Here is an 18,728-nt window from a genome sequence, read left to right as displayed (position 1 = left end):
CTGGAGTTCATCCACTGAATACCAGAAAATCACCACAAATGGTTACTTGTATCTAAGGCTTGTTTACACAGAGAAGTAATGCAGACTACACGGGAGAGATTTCTAAAGTGCACTAAACATGCTGCATGTTAACTGGTCCATGAAGATCCTGCTGCTGTGCACTTAAGGTTCCCTAGGGTGCTCTGAAGTCATGTTGTTTGAAGCATTATGTGTTAAAGCATTCTAGGAAACATTACAGTGAGATTACTCATTACAGTATACATAAGCAGAAAGCCCCTATATTATATATACACCTATATTTTATATATCTACATAAAACTTGAAAATTGCTACAAACAACCCCAAAAAACAAAAGCCCTAACTACATATAAATATCTGTAAAGTTTTCCTCAGACATTCTGCTTTTCTTTTCTTTTTTTTTAATTAAAAATCATGTTTTGCCTACTTTTCCCAGAAATACTATGGATTACTAGAGAATTAGTAGGTTTAGGATACACACCAAGAAAGTAAGCAAACCCTGTCTGAGAAGGAACGTGATTTTTATTCGGATTTGTTAACAAAAAGTTAACTATTGTTTGGAGAATGGATCTTTAACATTCAACACTTCCCTTTCAAGGGGTTAAAGAAAGTCCACAACCTCACTCAGACCACCAAGTTCTCTGCAAACTCAGGGAAGACCAGATTTTACAATCCCAATATTTCTGAAGTGTTTGTTTTTTTAAAACAAGCACAGAACAACCCCCTTTTAGGTACACTGGGTCATTTATACAATAGAAAGAAAGAAAGAAAGAAAGAAAGAAAGAAAGAAAGAAAGAAAGAAAGAAAGAAAGAAAGAAAGAAAGAAAGAAAGAAAGAAAGAAAGAAAGAAAGAAAGAAAGAAAGAAAGAAAGAAAGAAAGAAAGAAAGAAAGAAAGAAAGAGCACAAATCTTTCTTCTTTGCAGATCAACTTTAAGGGAAAGCAACTAGAGCAATTATATACACCAAATGGTGTTTCAGGTACTAATCAAGCCAAGGACTAAGATGATATTTTTGGTATGCAAACTTAATGAGTTTACGAAGGCATGGCTGCAATATGATCTCAGCCAATAAAGTCTTTCTGTAAAGTGCATCCTATATGGAAAGATCAAAGAGACTTCACAAGCTATTCATATTCGAATCATTCCCTCTCATTCTGTTACGTCAATATCATTCAGACACAAATACATTGGGCAGAGAAAATAGCAGCTCTTCAACAGTGAATATCAGGACTAAACAACAATTTGATAGGGAAAGAAAAGCATAAATTTTAAGTTAAAAAACATGAAGTTTTAGTTAGGCACAATTTAGTTCCAAAATTGGAATTTGACCAGGACCCTGCGTATTAACACCACTCTTTAATTACTTCAGTTGTGTAGACTATTCAAAAGCGGCACTTCAGCTGGTGAAATCTGATCAGATACAATCAGAAGTGGTTCTGCTGCTTTAGAATCAGAGGAGTAGCCTTGTTAGTCTGTATCCACAAAAACAACGAGGAGTCTGGTGGCACCTTAAAGACCAACAGATTTATTTGGGCATAAGCTTTCGTGGGTAAAAATGTTGCATCTGAAGAAGTGGGTTTTTTACCCACGAAAGCTTATGCCCAAATACATCTGTTAGCCTTGAAGGTGCCACTGGACTCCTTGTTGTTTTTGCTGCTTCAGAGAATTTCATGTGTACCAGCTAAATCAGCACATACACAAAGAAAATGAAAAGGCTTCTTACTGAACTAGATGTTTCCACAGGGCTTCTGCACCGGGCTGGAGAAATATCTATTGAACATAGCACTCCAAGTGATGCTGGTGGATTATTACAAGGGCTTTGTGGAGAAAGAGACAAACACTCAGATACACTTCCATTCTCATCTAAAAACAGCTTTCTTCTCAGTGATGAGGAGCTTAGGCTTTCCTGAGACTGGTCTGCAAATTCTTCTGTTCTAAAATATTCACCTAAAGAAAAAAGAAAAAAAGTTTGTTGGCAAGTTTAATTAGCCAGTCTTGTCTTATTTCTCCTGTCTACAGAAAAAGTATGGGGGAACAAAGGGGACAAGGACCTCGTCTGCACAGTCATAAACAGCCACTGAATTCTGTAACTGCTGAAATTGTTAATAATATTTTAGCCATGCTGTGGGCATTAGACTAAGCAGTGTTATAACAAGGTTAATATAAAGTCAGGGCTTTCCCCCCATAAACGCTGGGTTTATTAAAATTTGCTGTAATGTGATTTTTCCCACACATGGAAGCTGATCCAAATGTATCAACCCCAGTTTAGTCATGACAATGTTGAATAGTTTCTGTTAAACTATTCTGCTTGTGTAGACAAGGCTTTTCGGACAGCTGCCATTCCAAATGATCATGCTTACAGAACTCCCATAGAATCATAGGACTGGAAGGGACCTCGAGAGGTCATCTAGTCCAGTCCCCTGCACTTATGACAGGACTTAGTATTATCTAGACCATCCCTGATTGTCCAACCTGTATGCAGTGGAATGCACATTCTGGCCATCTTACCCAAGAAAAGATGTACAGGCAGGAAGTACCCAGCCAGAAGGCTGGAAACTCTTCTGAACGGAAGACTGAATCAAGTCTGTCTAACAGAAGTATCATTAAGGATGCAATCAGTATTTTCCTCCCTATTACCATGTTCTAGTGCAGGGCTTCTCAAACTGGGGGTCGGCACCCCTCAGGGGGTCCGCGAGGTTATTCCAGGGGGGGTTGCAAACTGTCAGCCTCCACCCGAAACCCTGCTTTGCCTCCAGCATTTATAATGGTGTTAAATATATAAAAAGTGTTTTTAATTTGTAAGGGGAAGGGGTTGCACTCAGAGGCTTGCTATGTGAAAGGGGTCACCAGTAAAAGTTTGAGAAGCACTGAAGTGCAAAGCGGAGGTGGTGACAGATAAAATTTAAGAGCCACTTTGTGGAGTTCTATCAGAGATAGAAAATGGTTTATCAGGCTCCCGTTCTCAAAAGAGAAGGGTAAGTCCCACCCCATCCACCAATGTAGTTCAGCGATGGGATGGAGTCACAAAACCATGGTAGAGATAGAGACTGGTAATTTTATTTGTAATAAGTTGAAAATTCTAAATATTCCATCCAGTGTGTTGCTATGGGTTGAAAGCCCCACCACCAGATGACAGACTGAAAGAAATATTCTGCACCTATAAGCTGGCTCCTCCCTCTGCTCCTTGGGTCCTGCACCATCTCTCCTTGCAGTGGCTGGGTCATGCTTTGTAGCAACGCCGAAGGAAAAACGGTTACTCACCTTCTCGTAACTGTTGTTCTTCAAGATGTATTGTTCACGTCCATTCCAAATCAGGTGTGTGCACGCCGCGTGCACGGTCACGGGTAAGTTTTTCCCCTAGCAGTTCCCGTCGAGTCAGCTGGGGAGCCCCTGGGTGGCACCTTCCTGGCACTCAATATACGACCCTGCCGACCCGACCCCCTTCAGTTCCTTCTTACCGTCCATCACGGCCGCTGGAACTGTGGCTCGCTTGCTTTGCAAGTCCTCCCTTAGTGCAGTTATCTAGTCTAGTTGTTCTTCTTGTTTTCTAGTTGTTTGCTGATAGTATAGTTATAGTTAATATAAGTGTTTGTGAGCGGGATCTTTCCCGGTCCCCTTACCCCTTCTTGAGCTCTGGGGCATGCCGCAAGGCTTTAAGTCTTGCAGCGTATGCCACAAGCCCATGCCAAATAATGGCCTCCCAGACTCTCGCCTGAGGTGTCTGTGCATGCACACCTGATTGGAATCAACGTGAACAAGCACTCAAAGAACTATTCTTGGTAAAAGCACTCCATCTGTAAAAATCAGGATGCTGGGATGAGGTTGAATTGCATTTTTTTGTTGTGCTGTTTCTCACTTACTTTTTCCCTATGAGCTGTTTGTGTCAGTCACACAGTGGATGTGACCAGGAAGTAGTAACTCGTGAATTATGTGGCCCCAACTAGAGGTAAAGGGAATAAGATGGACTGGTCTAGAATACCTTATTGAGCTCTTCCTACCCAAGTTCTGTTACATAACTCCTGCTTTTTAAGTATTTCACAAAAAGCAAACATTTCCTTTAGATAGGTCAGTGTGCAGTGCAGATAGTATGCACAGTCTTCCTAGTCTGTGTAGCCTAGGAAAGCATGGATATTTTCTTTTGATTCAAGACCTGTGGTCTTCCATTATACCAATGATAAACATGAGGTTACTGTATGCAGTTTTTAAATTCCTGCAAAATGGTCATGCAAACCCAATCTAGCAATTGAGACTATTAGGCTTCCATAGCTAACTTCCAAGCCAGTCTACATTATGAACGCTGGCCAATACTTTAACATACTATCTTTTAAAATATAGCAATACAATGTTTATGTACACTCATCATTGTCCTACCATTCACCATCCCTCCACCTTTTGTTTCTTGTCCTCCCTTGCTGAGCCATGTCTAAATTAGAGCAGGAGCTCCACAGGACAAGGAGCTGTTATCTGTCCAAAACAACATTTGTACTTTGGGCAATTCTATGAATACTCAATTTTGAATCACACTAGGTTTCCAGTGCATTGTATCTCCATTCCTAATCAGCATGCAAAATAGATTTTCAATTTAGACATTCATACATAAAGTACACGACATACCTAATATTTTTTCTAAGTTAAAATCCACAGGCAAAGACAATACTGTCTGACAAGCAGCTGCAATGAATAAAAACAATGAAATTAGCCTACAGTAACTTAGTCAACTAGTGCAAGTAAAAAGTTTAACTTTAAATTGTATTTAACACATAGCTAGTTAAATTAGTGAAACACAATGTGTTGCCATGAGGAAAAGGGAAAAACTTATAGGCCTGGGGTCCTGAATTGGCTACCGTGTATGGAGCAAATCAGGCTCAGGGATAAGTGAAAAGGGTTGTTACACACAAGCTCTCCAGATGGCACCATATCCAGCCACACCTTAGCTGGGGGAAAGGCATTTAAAAAAAAAAAAATTCAAGCAAGAAAAATCAATGTAATACCCTGAAAATTGTGTGTTTATGTACAGGTTTCAGAAAATAGTTTCTGTGACCTCGTACAAAATGGAGGGGAGAGGATGTCAAAGAATCTTTATATTATAATGTAATTAAGTTAGTATGCAATTTGGGCTTCAAAGCATAAACAGAACTTTACGTGTAATACTACATGTAGTCACATGTAGAACACATTTATTCCTAGACAAACAGTAACATAAATACCTTGCTGAATTGGGGCCTAAATACATGCCTAACTTTAAGCACTAAGTCGTCCCATTAAATGAGGCTACTCATGTGCTTAAAGATAGGTAAGTGCTCAAGCACCCTGGCAGTATTGAAGCCTAACAAACTTGTTTTTAAAAAGGAGTTCAGTTAGCTTAAATAAAAACTTCTTATATTCCTTTGAGTGCATGTTCATTTTGTCACTTGATACTGTTTTATACCAACCATTGCTTTTTCCAGGTTGCACAGTTAGCTGTCTTCCAATCGGTGAAATGTTATTTAAATCTATACCTGTAAAGCATCATTTAGATAAATTCAGTTAAAACTTAAATTAAAGCTTTTTACCATTCTGAAACATAACAGTTAATCCGATTGTATTGAGGAACTTCTCAAAAATAGTTAGCTACAATAAAATATTGTAATACTTTAGTTTACATCAAACCAAAATATTTTCAGAGAATAAAACTAGAACATGATTTTTGCAACTAAGTTTGGGACTGAGTAAAAAAAACAAACCTAGAGAGACAAGTGTCAGAGAAGCCAGAGAGAGGTTATATCAGTTTTTCTGACCAGCTTACGTTGTAAGAGTTTTCCATCAGAAAACGCAATTCAATTGAAATCTAAAAGCTTGTCAAATTATGTTGATATTGCCAACATACTGTTATTTTTTGGGGGGGAAGGGGACACAAGTGAAAAAGTTATTATAGTGTTAAAAGGCCATTCATGACATTTTGGGAATGAAAAGCTTCAATTTTTCTTTTCAAATTGATGGTTTTGAAATTTATTTTGGATTATGTTATACTAAAAAAATCAAAACTATACGTTTTGATCATTTTTTTAAATTACTCAATTCTAAAAAATTTGGTGTGTTCAATAAAATGTAAGAGTCTGTTCAATTTTCCTAGTCAATATAATTATGCTTGTTTTGTGAAAGGGAGAAAGAAGCAAAAAGGTAATTCCGATTATTACAGTGAAATTTAGGTAATGAGAATATAATTGAGACAAAGTATTATCATGAGATCAGAGCTAGGATGAAGTTCACAGGAACTGAAAAAAAACATGAAGCCTAACTTTTTAGGCAAAATCCTGGCCCCACTTAAGTGAGTGTTCCCATCTAGTCACGCTGTCTATAACTTAAAAAAGTTAAACATATACATATTAAACATGCAAAACAGCTGATTTCTAAATTTAAGCTACTAAAAGACACCTTTAGAAACATACACAACTTACATTTAGTGGAATGAAACTGGGAAACTTGCTTCCCTTCATGATCAGTCCAAGGAGAGGGAACGATAAGACTTTTGGTGAAAAACTAGAGGAAAAAACATAATTAGATACTCCCAAACATTAAGACTATCTACTTAATTCTATAAATATGTATTTGCAAGCAACTAGTTGTAAAATCTTGAGTTTTGATTCTTACGGGCATGTTTAACATAGCCAAGATTAATCAAAATTCACCTTGGAACAGCTGATAGCTTTCTATCAGATTTCTTCAGCCACTTATTTTCAAATTCCCTCTCTGAGATACAGCCCAAAACAACACAATTTCAGTTCAAATTAGTGTGGCTGGAAGATATTTTAAAAAGCCATCCATTGTTAAGAAAAAGGTTAACATTTTGAAGCGCCCCATCTTTTTCGAATTCCACAAGTATACTGATAGGTATACCATGTTAGCTTTGACAAAGCTTTCTTCACACATCTGTATTAACATACTCAGTGCTGGTGTCTCAAACATGTCTCATTACTCCAGCAGAGTGATTAGATTTTAAGAGGTCCCATGTACTTTACAGCAAGCTGGAACTAAGTTCTGAGGCAATATAGTGCAGCAGAATGGAAATCACATTTTCAGTACACCACAGTTTTGTACTGACAATTCGGACGCTTTGTAGAAGCAATCAAGAGGAAATTGAAGTTGTTATTGAAGATGAATATGTGGTGACTGTTGGGGCTTTTGGCACCTTGGAAGACATTTAGGATCATAGAAATAAGCATATTTATGACAGGTTCCTGCTAAAAGTTAACAGTACTTGACACTCAAATCATCACTGTTAGGTTTGGATTTTGGAAATGCTCAGATATAAAAGGTGATGGAGGTCATTATAAAAACCTGGATAAAAAAGGGAGAAATTCTCCCACCCTAACCAATACTAGCAAGACCCAAAACACAGTCAAAAGGAAAACTGGAGTAAATGGACTTCTTTGAGAAGTGCTGACCGTATATTCCATTAACAGTGCACAGGTTTCAGAGTAACAGCCGTGTTAGTCTGTATTCACAAAAAGAAAAGGAGTACTTGTGGCACCTTAGAGACTAACCAATTTATTTGAGCATAAGCTTTCGTGAGCTACAGCTCACTTCATCGGATGCACACTGTGGAAAGTGTAGAAGATCTTTTTATATACACACAAAGCATGAAAAAATACCTCCTCCCACCCCACTCTCCTGCTGGTAATAGCTTATCTAAAGTGATAGAGTGATCACTTTATTCAACTTATATCGACTCACAAGCAATGAATCAAAGCAATGGGGGTGGGAGCTCGGAGTTTAGGAACATAAAGATTGGAATAGAGCTTTCCCAACTGTAGTTATCAGATCTCGAGGCTTCAGCGACAGAATAGTGCTTCACAAATGTGTGAACAGATATTCTGGTAGTTGCTTTACATATGTCCAAAACAAACATTTTTCAAAGATGCTGCGGAAGTTGAAAGAAAGTAGGAGGATCTACTTTAGCCACCTCATAAAAGTCAGATATCTATCTAGATCAGTGGTTCCCAACCTTGTTCCGCCACTTGTGCAGGGAAAGCCCTTGGCAGGCTGGGCTGGTTTGTTTACCTGCCGCGTCTGCAAGTTCAGCCGATCACGGCTCCCAGTGGCAGCAGTTCGCGGCTCCCAGTGGCTGCAGTTCGCGGCTCCAGACCAATGGGAGCTGCTGGAAGCGGCGCGGGCTGAGAGACGTACTGGCCTTTGTGGCAAAACAGGTCTTTCACCATTCCTGCTACTGCCATAAATCATTTTGGAGTAGATCTCTGAAAAGGTTTAATATTTTGCTAGTAGAATGCCAATGCTCTCAGACATCCAAATATGAAACACAGCCTCTCTTAGAAGAGCATAGCCTAGGGGGCAAAATGCGGGCAGGTGAATCTCTTGGTTCAGATGAAAATTCATAGTAATTTCAGGAAGAAACTTGGGATGCATCCTGAGGGATATTTCATCTGGATAGAAAACTGTATAAGGTGAGTCCACCATCAAGGTGTGGATTTTACCAACTCTTCACATTCAATCACAACTAATCACATTCAAAGGTGCCATTTTCGTGGACAGATGTAATAACAAACTGCCTTGGACTTAAAAGGGGGGCGCATTAGGACAGATAAGACCTAATTAAGGTCCCCTATAGAGGGATTCTTTGTTGGAAAATACCCTGATAAGATCAATCACAAACCTTATAATACTCATGTGAGAAAAAATTGTCTCCCCCTCTACAGGAGAGGGATGCACAGAGGTGAACACTGATGAAGCTTATTGAAAGATGTTTTAGGTCAAGTATGTATTATAAAACATCATGAATCAGCATCCTGTGGAATTAGAGATCTCTTCTGCTACCAAGAGGAAAAATCTCTTCCATTTTGATGAGTAGGTTGAACTTGTAGAATCTTTTCCACAGTTTAATATGTTGTTGGGATTTTGTGTGTGTGTGTGTGTGTGTGTGTGTGTGTGTGTGTGTGTGTGTTTTAAAGCAGATGTACAACAGGACTTTTCTAAGTCTAACCTCCATCCAGCAGACAGGTGATGAAATGGAGATACTCTAGGTCCAGTTCCTTCGTGTTGCATCAGCCAGTATGGAATTAGAGATAATGTCTTTGGTTGGTAGACTAAAAGATTCAGTATGCTGGGGTACCAAAATCATCTCAGCCATGCTGATGCAATTAAGATAATTTTCGCTGAGTCCTGCTGGATCTTGCATCAGACTGTTGGGATCAACAGAACTTGTGGGTATGCATAAATTATAGTCCACAACCACAAAAATGGGAAAGATACCTGAAAGTGAGCCTGAGGTGATGTCAGGACTTCAGTTCAAGAGGGGATACTTGTTGCTTCTATCTGTTGCAAATCTGTCTACTAGAGGATAACCCCATCCCAAGAGGATGTTGCAAAGGACCAAGTCCTTGATCTCCTACACGTGATGGGAGAGTTGCCTGCCAAGAGGGAGATTCAATGTCTGATACACCAGTTCCATAACCTGATTGCCTCTTGGCATAATGGAGGAGATTTCCCCCCGCACCCCTTTCTCTGGTTATGTAAACATGGTTGTTGTAATGCCAATCATAATTTGGACTGATTGTCTTCTTGAACGTTACAAAAGCACACAAGCCTTTGTCCAATATGTCCAAGCAGCACAGGACATGCCCTTACTGTGATGTTTGGATTCAATTTTATCCAGAGCTATTGAGGCAGACATGTTCTCGAACCTATCTTGAGGTAGACACTGTGGCCTTTATGGAGTCTAGGATTGGTCATATGAGCTCCACTCTTGGAATTGGTATTAACTTGCATTTCTCCATGCTGAATTTTGGGCCAAGAGTGGTTAACGGCTCAAGAACACAATGAATAGCATCTCTCACCTTAAAAGTTTTTTTTCAAACTAACCACTTGTCTAGGTATGGGTTGACTATTATATTTCTTAAGTGCACTGGAACCACTGCCAACACTTTTGTAAAAACTCTCAGCACTGCAGAGCATCCAAAGGGTGAAAACACAATTATGAAAGTGTTCCTGACCACTAGGAATCTTAAGTACTTCATATGAGTGGAATTATTGAAATACAGAAGTTCATGTCATGTGAGTCAAGGGATAAAAATCAAGTCCCCAGGATTTAGAGGGGAAATTATGGAAGCTAGCATGGTCATCCTGCACTTTATTTTGTGAATTAAGATGTTTAATTTTCATAAATCTAAGATGGGATGCCATCCTCTCTTCTTTTCTGGAATGAAGTAGTATTTGAAATAGAGTCCCTTTTCTTGGTATTGAGACGGAACTCTTTCTACTGGTCCGAGAGATAGAAGTGAGAGGGCTTCCTGCTGTAACAGTCCCTTGTGAGATATGTCCCTCAAGAAGACCAAAGGTAGGCACAGTGTGGAACTTGATATCCTGTGTAACTGTCTCTAGTACCCATTGGTCTGAAAATACAGAAGGCCACATGTGCCTGAAGGAACTCAAATTGTTGATGAAAGTAGGAGTAGAAAGTTCTGGGTCTTTGGAAGCAATATCATGTTCCTCTACTAACTTGTCAAAACAAGTGATTCAGGCCAATGTAGACCGTTACAAACGTGCAGTGACAAACATGGAGAATAGTCTCTTTATGGAAATGCTGCCTCTTGTTAGATGGTTCTGAAGGTTTCTGATGAAAAAAATGGAAGTAATGGTACACATATCCATGAAGAGTAACTATTGTCTCACATGCTTCCTCTTAAGGACCTGAGTATAGACCTTAGGGGAGTACGAAGGGCTTTAATTAAGTCCTGCTCCTCAAAGCAGATTCCCTATAGCAGGCTGAACCTCCAGTGGGAAGCCAGACTTTTGAAGCCACGAGGCTCTTCTCATTACCACTGCTATGGTCATGCATCTTAAGGCACATCTATTGCGTCAAGTTCAGCTTTCAGATGAGTCCTGGCCATTAACTGACCTTCAGTCACCAGGGAAGAAAATTCTTCCATAACATCCGGAGGGAGCTTACCTACAAACATCAAGATCTTTTCAATTCAAAAAATCATATCTGGCCAACAGGGCCTGGTAATTTCAATTACAAATTGCAAGATAGCTGATAAATGCAATTTAAGACTGACTAAAGCTAGATTTTTTTTAGTTTACTTTCTTTTGTTGTTGTGTATTTTATGTTCTCAATTTCCCATTTGTGGGTGTAACCACTAGTGACCCTGGTACAGGATGTGAACAGAAAAACAGAGCCCCCGGGGAAGGGACATGCATCCCAAAAAAGCGGGTGAGAAATGCCAAGGACTTCTGCAGAAGGAATCTTATTCTTACTAGGTCCATTACAGCCTCATTAATTGGGAGTGCTATTTTCTCTCAGATAGAGGACTGAAGAATGTTAATTAGTGGTGGATTACTGCACCTCCTCAACAGGTTTCTGTAAAGAGCCAGCTACCCTTGCAAGAAGGTCCTGAAACCCTTTAAAATTGTCCGTATATCATGTGATAGGTGGGTCTACAGCCTCAGTCAGAGATAAGGAAAAAAATGGTAGGTCCCAGTATGTCAGCTGAATTTGGTGGATGCTACTCACTGGGTTCCTCAGTTTGAGCAGATTGAGAGGATTGCTACATCAGAGCAGCCGAGACAGAGGAAGATCTCTCATAAGAAGGTGATCTTCCTGGATGATGTTCCAGCCTATATGGCCCCCAAGGATTCCAGTATGACCACATATGTATTTAAGATAAAGTCCTGGCAGCCCTGGGATAGAAAGTCATGGTCCATGTCCAGAATGGTATTTGCCATAGAATCTAATCATAGGATGAGTTTTTAGATTCCCTGCATGACCCATACAAAGTAGGATAAGGTATTCTTCATGAATTCAGCCTGCAAAGTCTCTGCACCTCGAATGGTGCAAGGAAGACGCTCTCTTCCAGAGAGGAGATTTATTAGAGATCTACCTCTAACTGTCTCCAAACTGAATTTTCTTTAAAAAAAAGTTTATCAGATTTTCTTCAGCTTGGAGCTGGTCTTGTTTGATGGGACTCCGGTGGTGTAGGCCCCATGCTGTCAGCAGCACTTCTGGAAACAGGCATGTCATGTACAGTGGTTCAGATGCACCAAGGTCTGAAGCCAGTCTCATTGATTTAATCCATTAAAAAACATTTAGAAACAAACTTTTTTGGATTTTAACATCCTTTTAAAAAAGAACTTATATATTGCATATTTGCTAGGGATGTGCAATTCCCCCCAAGTAAAAACAAAAATAAAAATGACATCTAGTGTGCCAGCCATTAATGGGCCTAAAGCCCTCACATGAGGGGCAGTATTTGAATCCAGGGATTAGAATTAGCCATCCTTAAATTCCAGTATCAGGGGGAAAATATATATTTTATATGCATATTAATTATATAAATTTTCTGGTTAAAAGAGAAGGCTATAAAAAACCCTTTGCCAGTGAGCAAACAACTAAACTAGCTGGGATAGAAATATATACACAGGGAAAAAGAGAGCCAGCAGCCTGTGAAGAATGGACAGCAAGCAGTTCAATCTCAAAACTGGAGGTGTTGAGAAGGAACTGAATGGCAATTGGTTTGCTCCATCCTTTATACCCTCAGCGAGAGACACAAGAACATTCAGGGTGCATTCACAGCCACAACAGACTCCTATCTCAAACAAATGAGGGGAATGTGTACCATAAGCGAAATGTGTGAACAATAATTCAAAGAAGAATCAACCATTACTAACAAAAACTAACCACTAATGTCAAACACCCAACCAACAAAGCTATTGTTTGAGGCTCTTCAACTCAGCAAGACCACAGTCCACAAGCTTACACAATTTATGTTTCAAAGGTAATTCCATCGGAAGGGCTAGATTTCATTTTTTTTAAATAAAAGCTTAGACTGGAACCCAATTCCATAGCAACAGATGCATTCCATGGCAAATTTTCTGAGTGACAAAGCCCCTGTTTTTACTTAAAGGAAAAAAAGAACAAAAATTCATTCAATACAATATTGTAGGGAAGGGCAATAACAGTATTAAGCACCAACTTTTTTTAGAATCTTGATAATTTTTAAAATCTTTAGTGTTAGACAGAAGAACCATTCCCCTCTGTGACCTTAAGAACCCCTCAATGCCAATTGGCAGAGCACCCACCACACTGTAACTTATTAAGCCGGATGTACTCAATAACTAACACACCACCGTCAAAATATGTATCTAAAAGTTGCCAAGTAAAGTATCATATGTAAATGCTGGTCCAGAAAATCATTGTGTAATATATGCAAAGACATACAAGGGTTGTGTACAAAGAATTTTGATGTGCTGGAAACACGTTATTAAAATGTGTTTGGGAGGCAGTACATAAGCCTGACTGGTTTGACTGCAGGCAAAAAACAATGCAAGTACATTTACACAAGGTAAACATAGCAATCAAGTTAACAGTTTAATGATCACACCGGGGTCTACGCCTGCACCCCCAGGAAGCCTTTCTGTTTCTTGAGGCAAAGACAGTGGACTTCGGGGAGGAGCAAAAAAGACATTCTAGTTATCCATCATTTAGGGAGTAGCACCCTGCGATTCTGTGAAAGTTGGATCCCCTCACCTGGCAGGCTACAGATGCTGGCAAGTTGACGTAAGTGAGGAAACTGCTACGCAACGATTGTAACTTGCTAGAATTATACTGTAGTCACTAGAAAGCGTGTTTTATTTGTAACCATACCTGTCTTTTTTCTTCTACTTAATAGGACTTAAATATGTGTTTTTTTATTAATAAACTTATTCTTAGTTGTACGATAAACCATCACAGTGCTGTTATTTTGATATACAGAGTGAGTCCTCAGCTAATTTAACAGGCTGGTGTTTATACTGTCTCTTTGGAGGCAGCAAACTTAATTTCTGTGATTTTCCAGTGAGAGGGACTGGACACTACAGAGAGATGTTTCTGGTGGAACTCAGGACTCAGTTTAGACTGGCAGAGCCTGAAGGAGTTTGCTGACGAAGAGGACAGACTAATGGGCAGACAGCTGACACACTCTAATCTCCAGCAGGGCTCTCACTTGCGGAAGCAGAGGGGTAACCCAAAGGCTTCGAACAGAATGTCACGCCCTCTTCCTCAGGCTACCAAAGCACAGCTAAGTGGGTTTTGTTTGATTGCCTTACTTTTCCTAATAATCCCCAAGACACTCCTCGGTCCTACCTACAACTCCCATTTGTGCTCAGAAGCCATCAGTATGTTGGCTTCCATTGCCTCTAGTGTGATTTCATTGGCTTTGGAAATGCCAAAGTAAGTAAGGAACCTTACTATCAAAACAGGTAACCTCTCCCCACTCAACTTCCTCTATAGACTAGCATGAAGTAAGGTCAAACGAGATAAGAACAGAAAGGTTGGCTTTTTGGAGAAGCAAAAAGCGAAGAACTGCATTATTACAAATAAACGGAAACCTCACCAAAGGAGATATATACTAGGGGCCTGTTTCTTCTTTCAGACCAGCTCTGCACTGGTGCAAATCCATTGCTTCACTGGCTTTTGAACATTTGTACAAGGCCCAGACAGAAGCATTACAACAGCATCTTTAATCAGGAAATGCATTTGATTGTACCTCTCAAAACAAGGCAACCAAACTACCGTAACTGCCCCACAGGACCCTATTGCTCATAGTTTTGATATATGTTCACCATAGAAATCAGTTTTACACATACATGACTTATTACATATGCTTCTTTGTCACTACTCTAAGCTTTTCCCTTTTCATGAAAATGTTCTAATAAGATATGGGCATATGAAGTTTGTGTGTGGATATATACTAGCTGTGCTTACTGACAGTTGGACAACTGGCCGCCACATGGAACTAGAGTCTGATCCTGCCTTAATGAGGAACAGGAATTTATCTTTGGCATACTATTTATCTAATCAGTTTATAAAAGTCATTTATGCATACTATGTATGGTCGTAAAGAAAGCAGTAAAGCAGTCATCATCAATGGATTCTAGGGTTTTTTTGTCACTGAAAAATTAAACTCATGACAGTTAACGTAATGTGGCTGTCTTATTTGCTCATCTGTAGCTGTGCTGTGGAGTGTTAAGGCAGTTTGAGTTGTCTGTGAAATACAAACTTAATTCTGCATTTCCTGATTCTCCAATGTTTAATTTATTTATTTTTTTAAACTTGGATGTTACTTAAATGTACCTACAACCTTAATTTCATCTAAACAAAGGTGCTTTGCGGAGGAATACAAGGGTTTAAGCACTTAACTTTAAGTGCCTAAGATGGAAAAGTTATTAGAAGAATGGATTACTTGCTCTTCTCCCTGATCAGAAAACTCCCATAACTGAGTACAAGAGACTATGAAGGTAGAGCTTCCAGAAGTGCTGATACTTAAAAGCTGTACATTACAGCAAGCACTGAGGTGCAGAGGTAAGTTACACCAATGCACTGAAACAAAGCTCTGGGGGGAGGCAGAAGGACTGCAGGAACCAAAAGGGCAAGGAAACTGGAGTTTAGTGATAATTCTGGGCCAAGGAAGACCTTGACAGAAAGAAATAAAAAATCACCACACCACACCACACACACAAGCAGATTTGACTGGAAGCTAGAAAACATTAAAAGAAAAAATACCCAAAGGAGGATGAAGCCGGATAGGTTGGAGAAGTCTGCTCCCAGGGGGAGCTCTTTCACTGACTAGAGCAGGGATTGGCAACCTTTGGCACGTGGCCCGCCAGGGTAAGCTCCCTGGCAGGACGGGCTGGTTTGTTTACCTGCTGCATCCACAGGTTCGGCCAATCGCAGCTCTCACTGGCCGCAGTTCACTGCTCCAGGCTAATGTGGGCTGCGGGAAGTGGCATGGGCCGAGGGATAGAGAACTGAATTTCTTCAGTCAAAATTTTATTATCTTGTAGAGATGTATTTTTAGATCCTAACCATGACAGCACATGATCTTATGAAGTGTCTTATTGCTTACCAGTCAATCGTCCAAGGTAAGTACCTATGAGGTATTAGTACACTTCATGGAGGGGGTGGGGGGGAAGGAGAGAGAATTATGAGAAGGAGAAGTTATTCTTAGACGGTACATCTAACTCTGCAGATGTGCAGTACTTTTTCACACTGTTGGTGCAGCAGAGCAGGGCTAGACAGCACGGTGAGGAAAAAAAGCATAATCTACACTAACTCTTCCACCATTCCTACAACCAGCACTAGTTCAGTAGTGGGAAGAGTACTAGTGTAGGCAACCCCACAAAAAGCAGTTCTCTCCTCCATACCTCTACGGTGAGATTCCGGTAGAAACTCCTTTAGCTACTTTTTTGGCCCCATGGCATTTGTGGCACAGAGTTGCCCATCTGCTGGTGACAATTACTGAACAGATGGCTGTTTAAATTCTCTTTAAAAAAAAAAAAAAAAAAAAAAAAAGCAATTCAGGTCAGAAGTAACAGGCCAGCCAACTCTCCAATAAGATTTTTCCCTCAGTGAAAAAGCAAAGATTGCCGGGCACCATTATAACTGCAAGCAGGACTCAGAAAAATGGAGATTCAACCCCTGGGTATTTTGAAAACTGTCATCTGTTCAGGACATCTTTGGAGAGTTTATATCACAGGTGATATTTTTGTGAAGTGCTCTAAAAGACTTATGCCACATTTCAGGTCTAGATAACATGAAAGTTACAAAGTCTGCTTCTTTGGCCTAAAATTGTAGGGTGGAGGAAATCCAATAAGAGCCACAAATAAGGATTCCCATTCTAAAACTACAAGAGATAAGCAGTAAACTGCATGATCTTCTACTAACCATTAAAATACCACAGGCTCTTAGTGAAGAGCTACCTCATACTTTGTAAAGTTGCTTTCAAAGTTGCTTTGCAAAGTTGCTAGACAACACTGAAAATTTACTTTTTACCATTGTTCATTTTACCCATATACACAATATTAATATCTGATTTAATATCAATAGCAATTTTAATTACCTCTTCAATGGCTTTCTGTCTTTTGTCTTCCATCTCTTTATCTATTCTAAACAATGCAAATGAAAAAAAAACCAATAAATTACCAATGCCATTACTGAATTTGATGGTTCAAGTAAATGAAAAGTACCATTTTTATAGAAAATTAAGATTAGCTGTCTTTTAAAATAAATCACAATTTACTCTATGTATAGTATTCGTAATGTGCTGTGCGCAATTCCTTTGTATTCAAAATAGATAAGTGTGTATTGTACGCAGACAATTAGCAACTTTAAAGAAGGAGTTCCCACCCTGGGCAATTTTGTAATATTTTATACAGTAAGTGATTTACTTTGTAATCTTCTGTATATCCCTTTTACTATTATGAAAGAGATTTCTAGTTGACTGATATCTGTCTTGCTCATAATACAGCTTCTCTTTCCACCTAAATCTCTGATTTTGAATGCTTCTACAAGCAACTTTTAAAATTACTATAAAATAGACTTAAAGAGAAACTCACTCTAGGATCAAGCAAGACAAGGAATTTGACCATAAGGAAGAAAGCTCTTTAAACAGAAAAAAAGTAAAACCAAAATGGAAAACAAATGAAGGAACTTGTATAGATTTGACATTATCTACTTCTTCCCCAACAAAAGGTTTCCTCTTCAAGTGGCTTATAAACCCACCTTATCCCAGCCCAACGCAATAATCACATCAAATATCTGAGTTAAGATTTTTTTTTAAACAATCTCTAACACTAAATAGGCAATTCCAAAAGTAAGCTTGTATTAAATGGTATTTCCCCTAGTTCAAATATTTCTCACCCATATTCAAATGATTTGTTCAGCTTTGCACAAATGGTACAGTTTCCTTTTTGTGTCACCATAACTGATAAAGCTTCACTATACCAGTCCTTAGGAGGCTTATAAATGACAACCAAAGAAATTCATACTAATAACATAACTTTTGAAGAACAGCAGAGGCATAAAAATATTTATATGGAAGTTATATGTGAATAATCTCTTCAGACCACATAAATTACATATTTAGAAAGGACTGGGTACAGCATTTGGATAAGTGATAGAACTATTAATTAGTATAAAATTCATAGATGTCCTGATGATACCTCTTTTTCCCCCCCAAAAGGGGTCAGTCATGGCTCTGACTAGACTTGCAATATGTCAATATACAAAAAAGGTACCATCTACAACTAAGAGCTTATGATACTGCTAAGTTGTTATAGTGCACAAGTCCAGAATTAAGATAACATAGCAAAAGAACAGGCCAGGCACCTTCACTTGTCATTTATTCGTAAGTACAAATTATCACAAAAACAAGTATCCCTGCAGGTCAGACTGCAAAGCCGAAACATGGGGACTGAAAAGGCAGCATCTAGTTAAGAGAAGAGTGAGATTCATAACATTAAGTGCAAGTGTAAGTGCTTTTTCTTTGGGCAGTGAGTTTGGAAAGTGCAAAGGCAAAAACAACATATGTAGTTGGCACCTAAAATATCAATCCTGTATTAAGCCATGGTCAAAATGCAACACTGGCACAGTATTCATGTTGCTATGTGGTTTTTTGAACAGCAGATACTTCATACCGTATCATCTAATCTGAAAACATCCAGCGAAAAATGAAGAGGAAGAAAGCCAGGAGACTGGCCTAGGACACCCCAAGCAAATTTTGTACCAAATATACAGTAAGAATTACAAGAGACAAACAAGTGTGTTCTGTGTCTTTCAGCTTGCACTCATCAGCTGATAGAATACTACAGAGGAATTTGGGAATAGTTGAAGTTGCTAATACTGATCTCAGAAACCTGTAATAAGTTGCCATTTATGCACAGAATAGGCAAATGTGTCCATG

The 18,728-nt window shown here is 39.2% G+C and overlaps 1 protein-coding gene across 6 annotated transcripts in view; it reads right to left on the bottom strand.

The window, feature by feature from the left end:
* BORA (BORA aurora kinase A activator) overlaps positions 1–18,728 on the bottom strand; it is a 47,240-nt gene that overhangs the window by 15,392 nt on the left and 13,120 nt on the right. For 5 of the 6 annotated variants that reach the window (XM_073346639.1, XM_073346672.1, XM_073346664.1 and 2 more), the window contains 5 exons: positions 16,887–16,932; positions 6,456–6,537; positions 5,451–5,516; positions 4,633–4,689; positions 1,742–1,965 (listed from right to left, as the gene is read on the bottom strand). In XM_073346639.1, coding sequence (XP_073202740.1) covers positions 1,742–1,965; positions 4,633–4,689; positions 5,451–5,516; positions 6,456–6,537; positions 16,887–16,932 — 475 coding nt within the window. The remainder of the gene's footprint in view (positions 1–1,741; positions 1,966–4,632; positions 4,690–5,450; positions 5,517–6,455; positions 6,538–16,886; positions 16,933–18,728) is intronic. The other variant, XM_073346656.1, reaches the window with a different exon arrangement.

Source organism: Lepidochelys kempii, chromosome 1 (genome assembly GCF_965140265.1).
Source record: "Lepidochelys kempii isolate rLepKem1 chromosome 1, rLepKem1.hap2, whole genome shotgun sequence".
Taxonomy (NCBI): domain Eukaryota; kingdom Metazoa; phylum Chordata; order Testudines; family Cheloniidae; genus Lepidochelys; species Lepidochelys kempii.
This window is presented reverse-complemented; position numbering and strand designations above follow the sequence as displayed.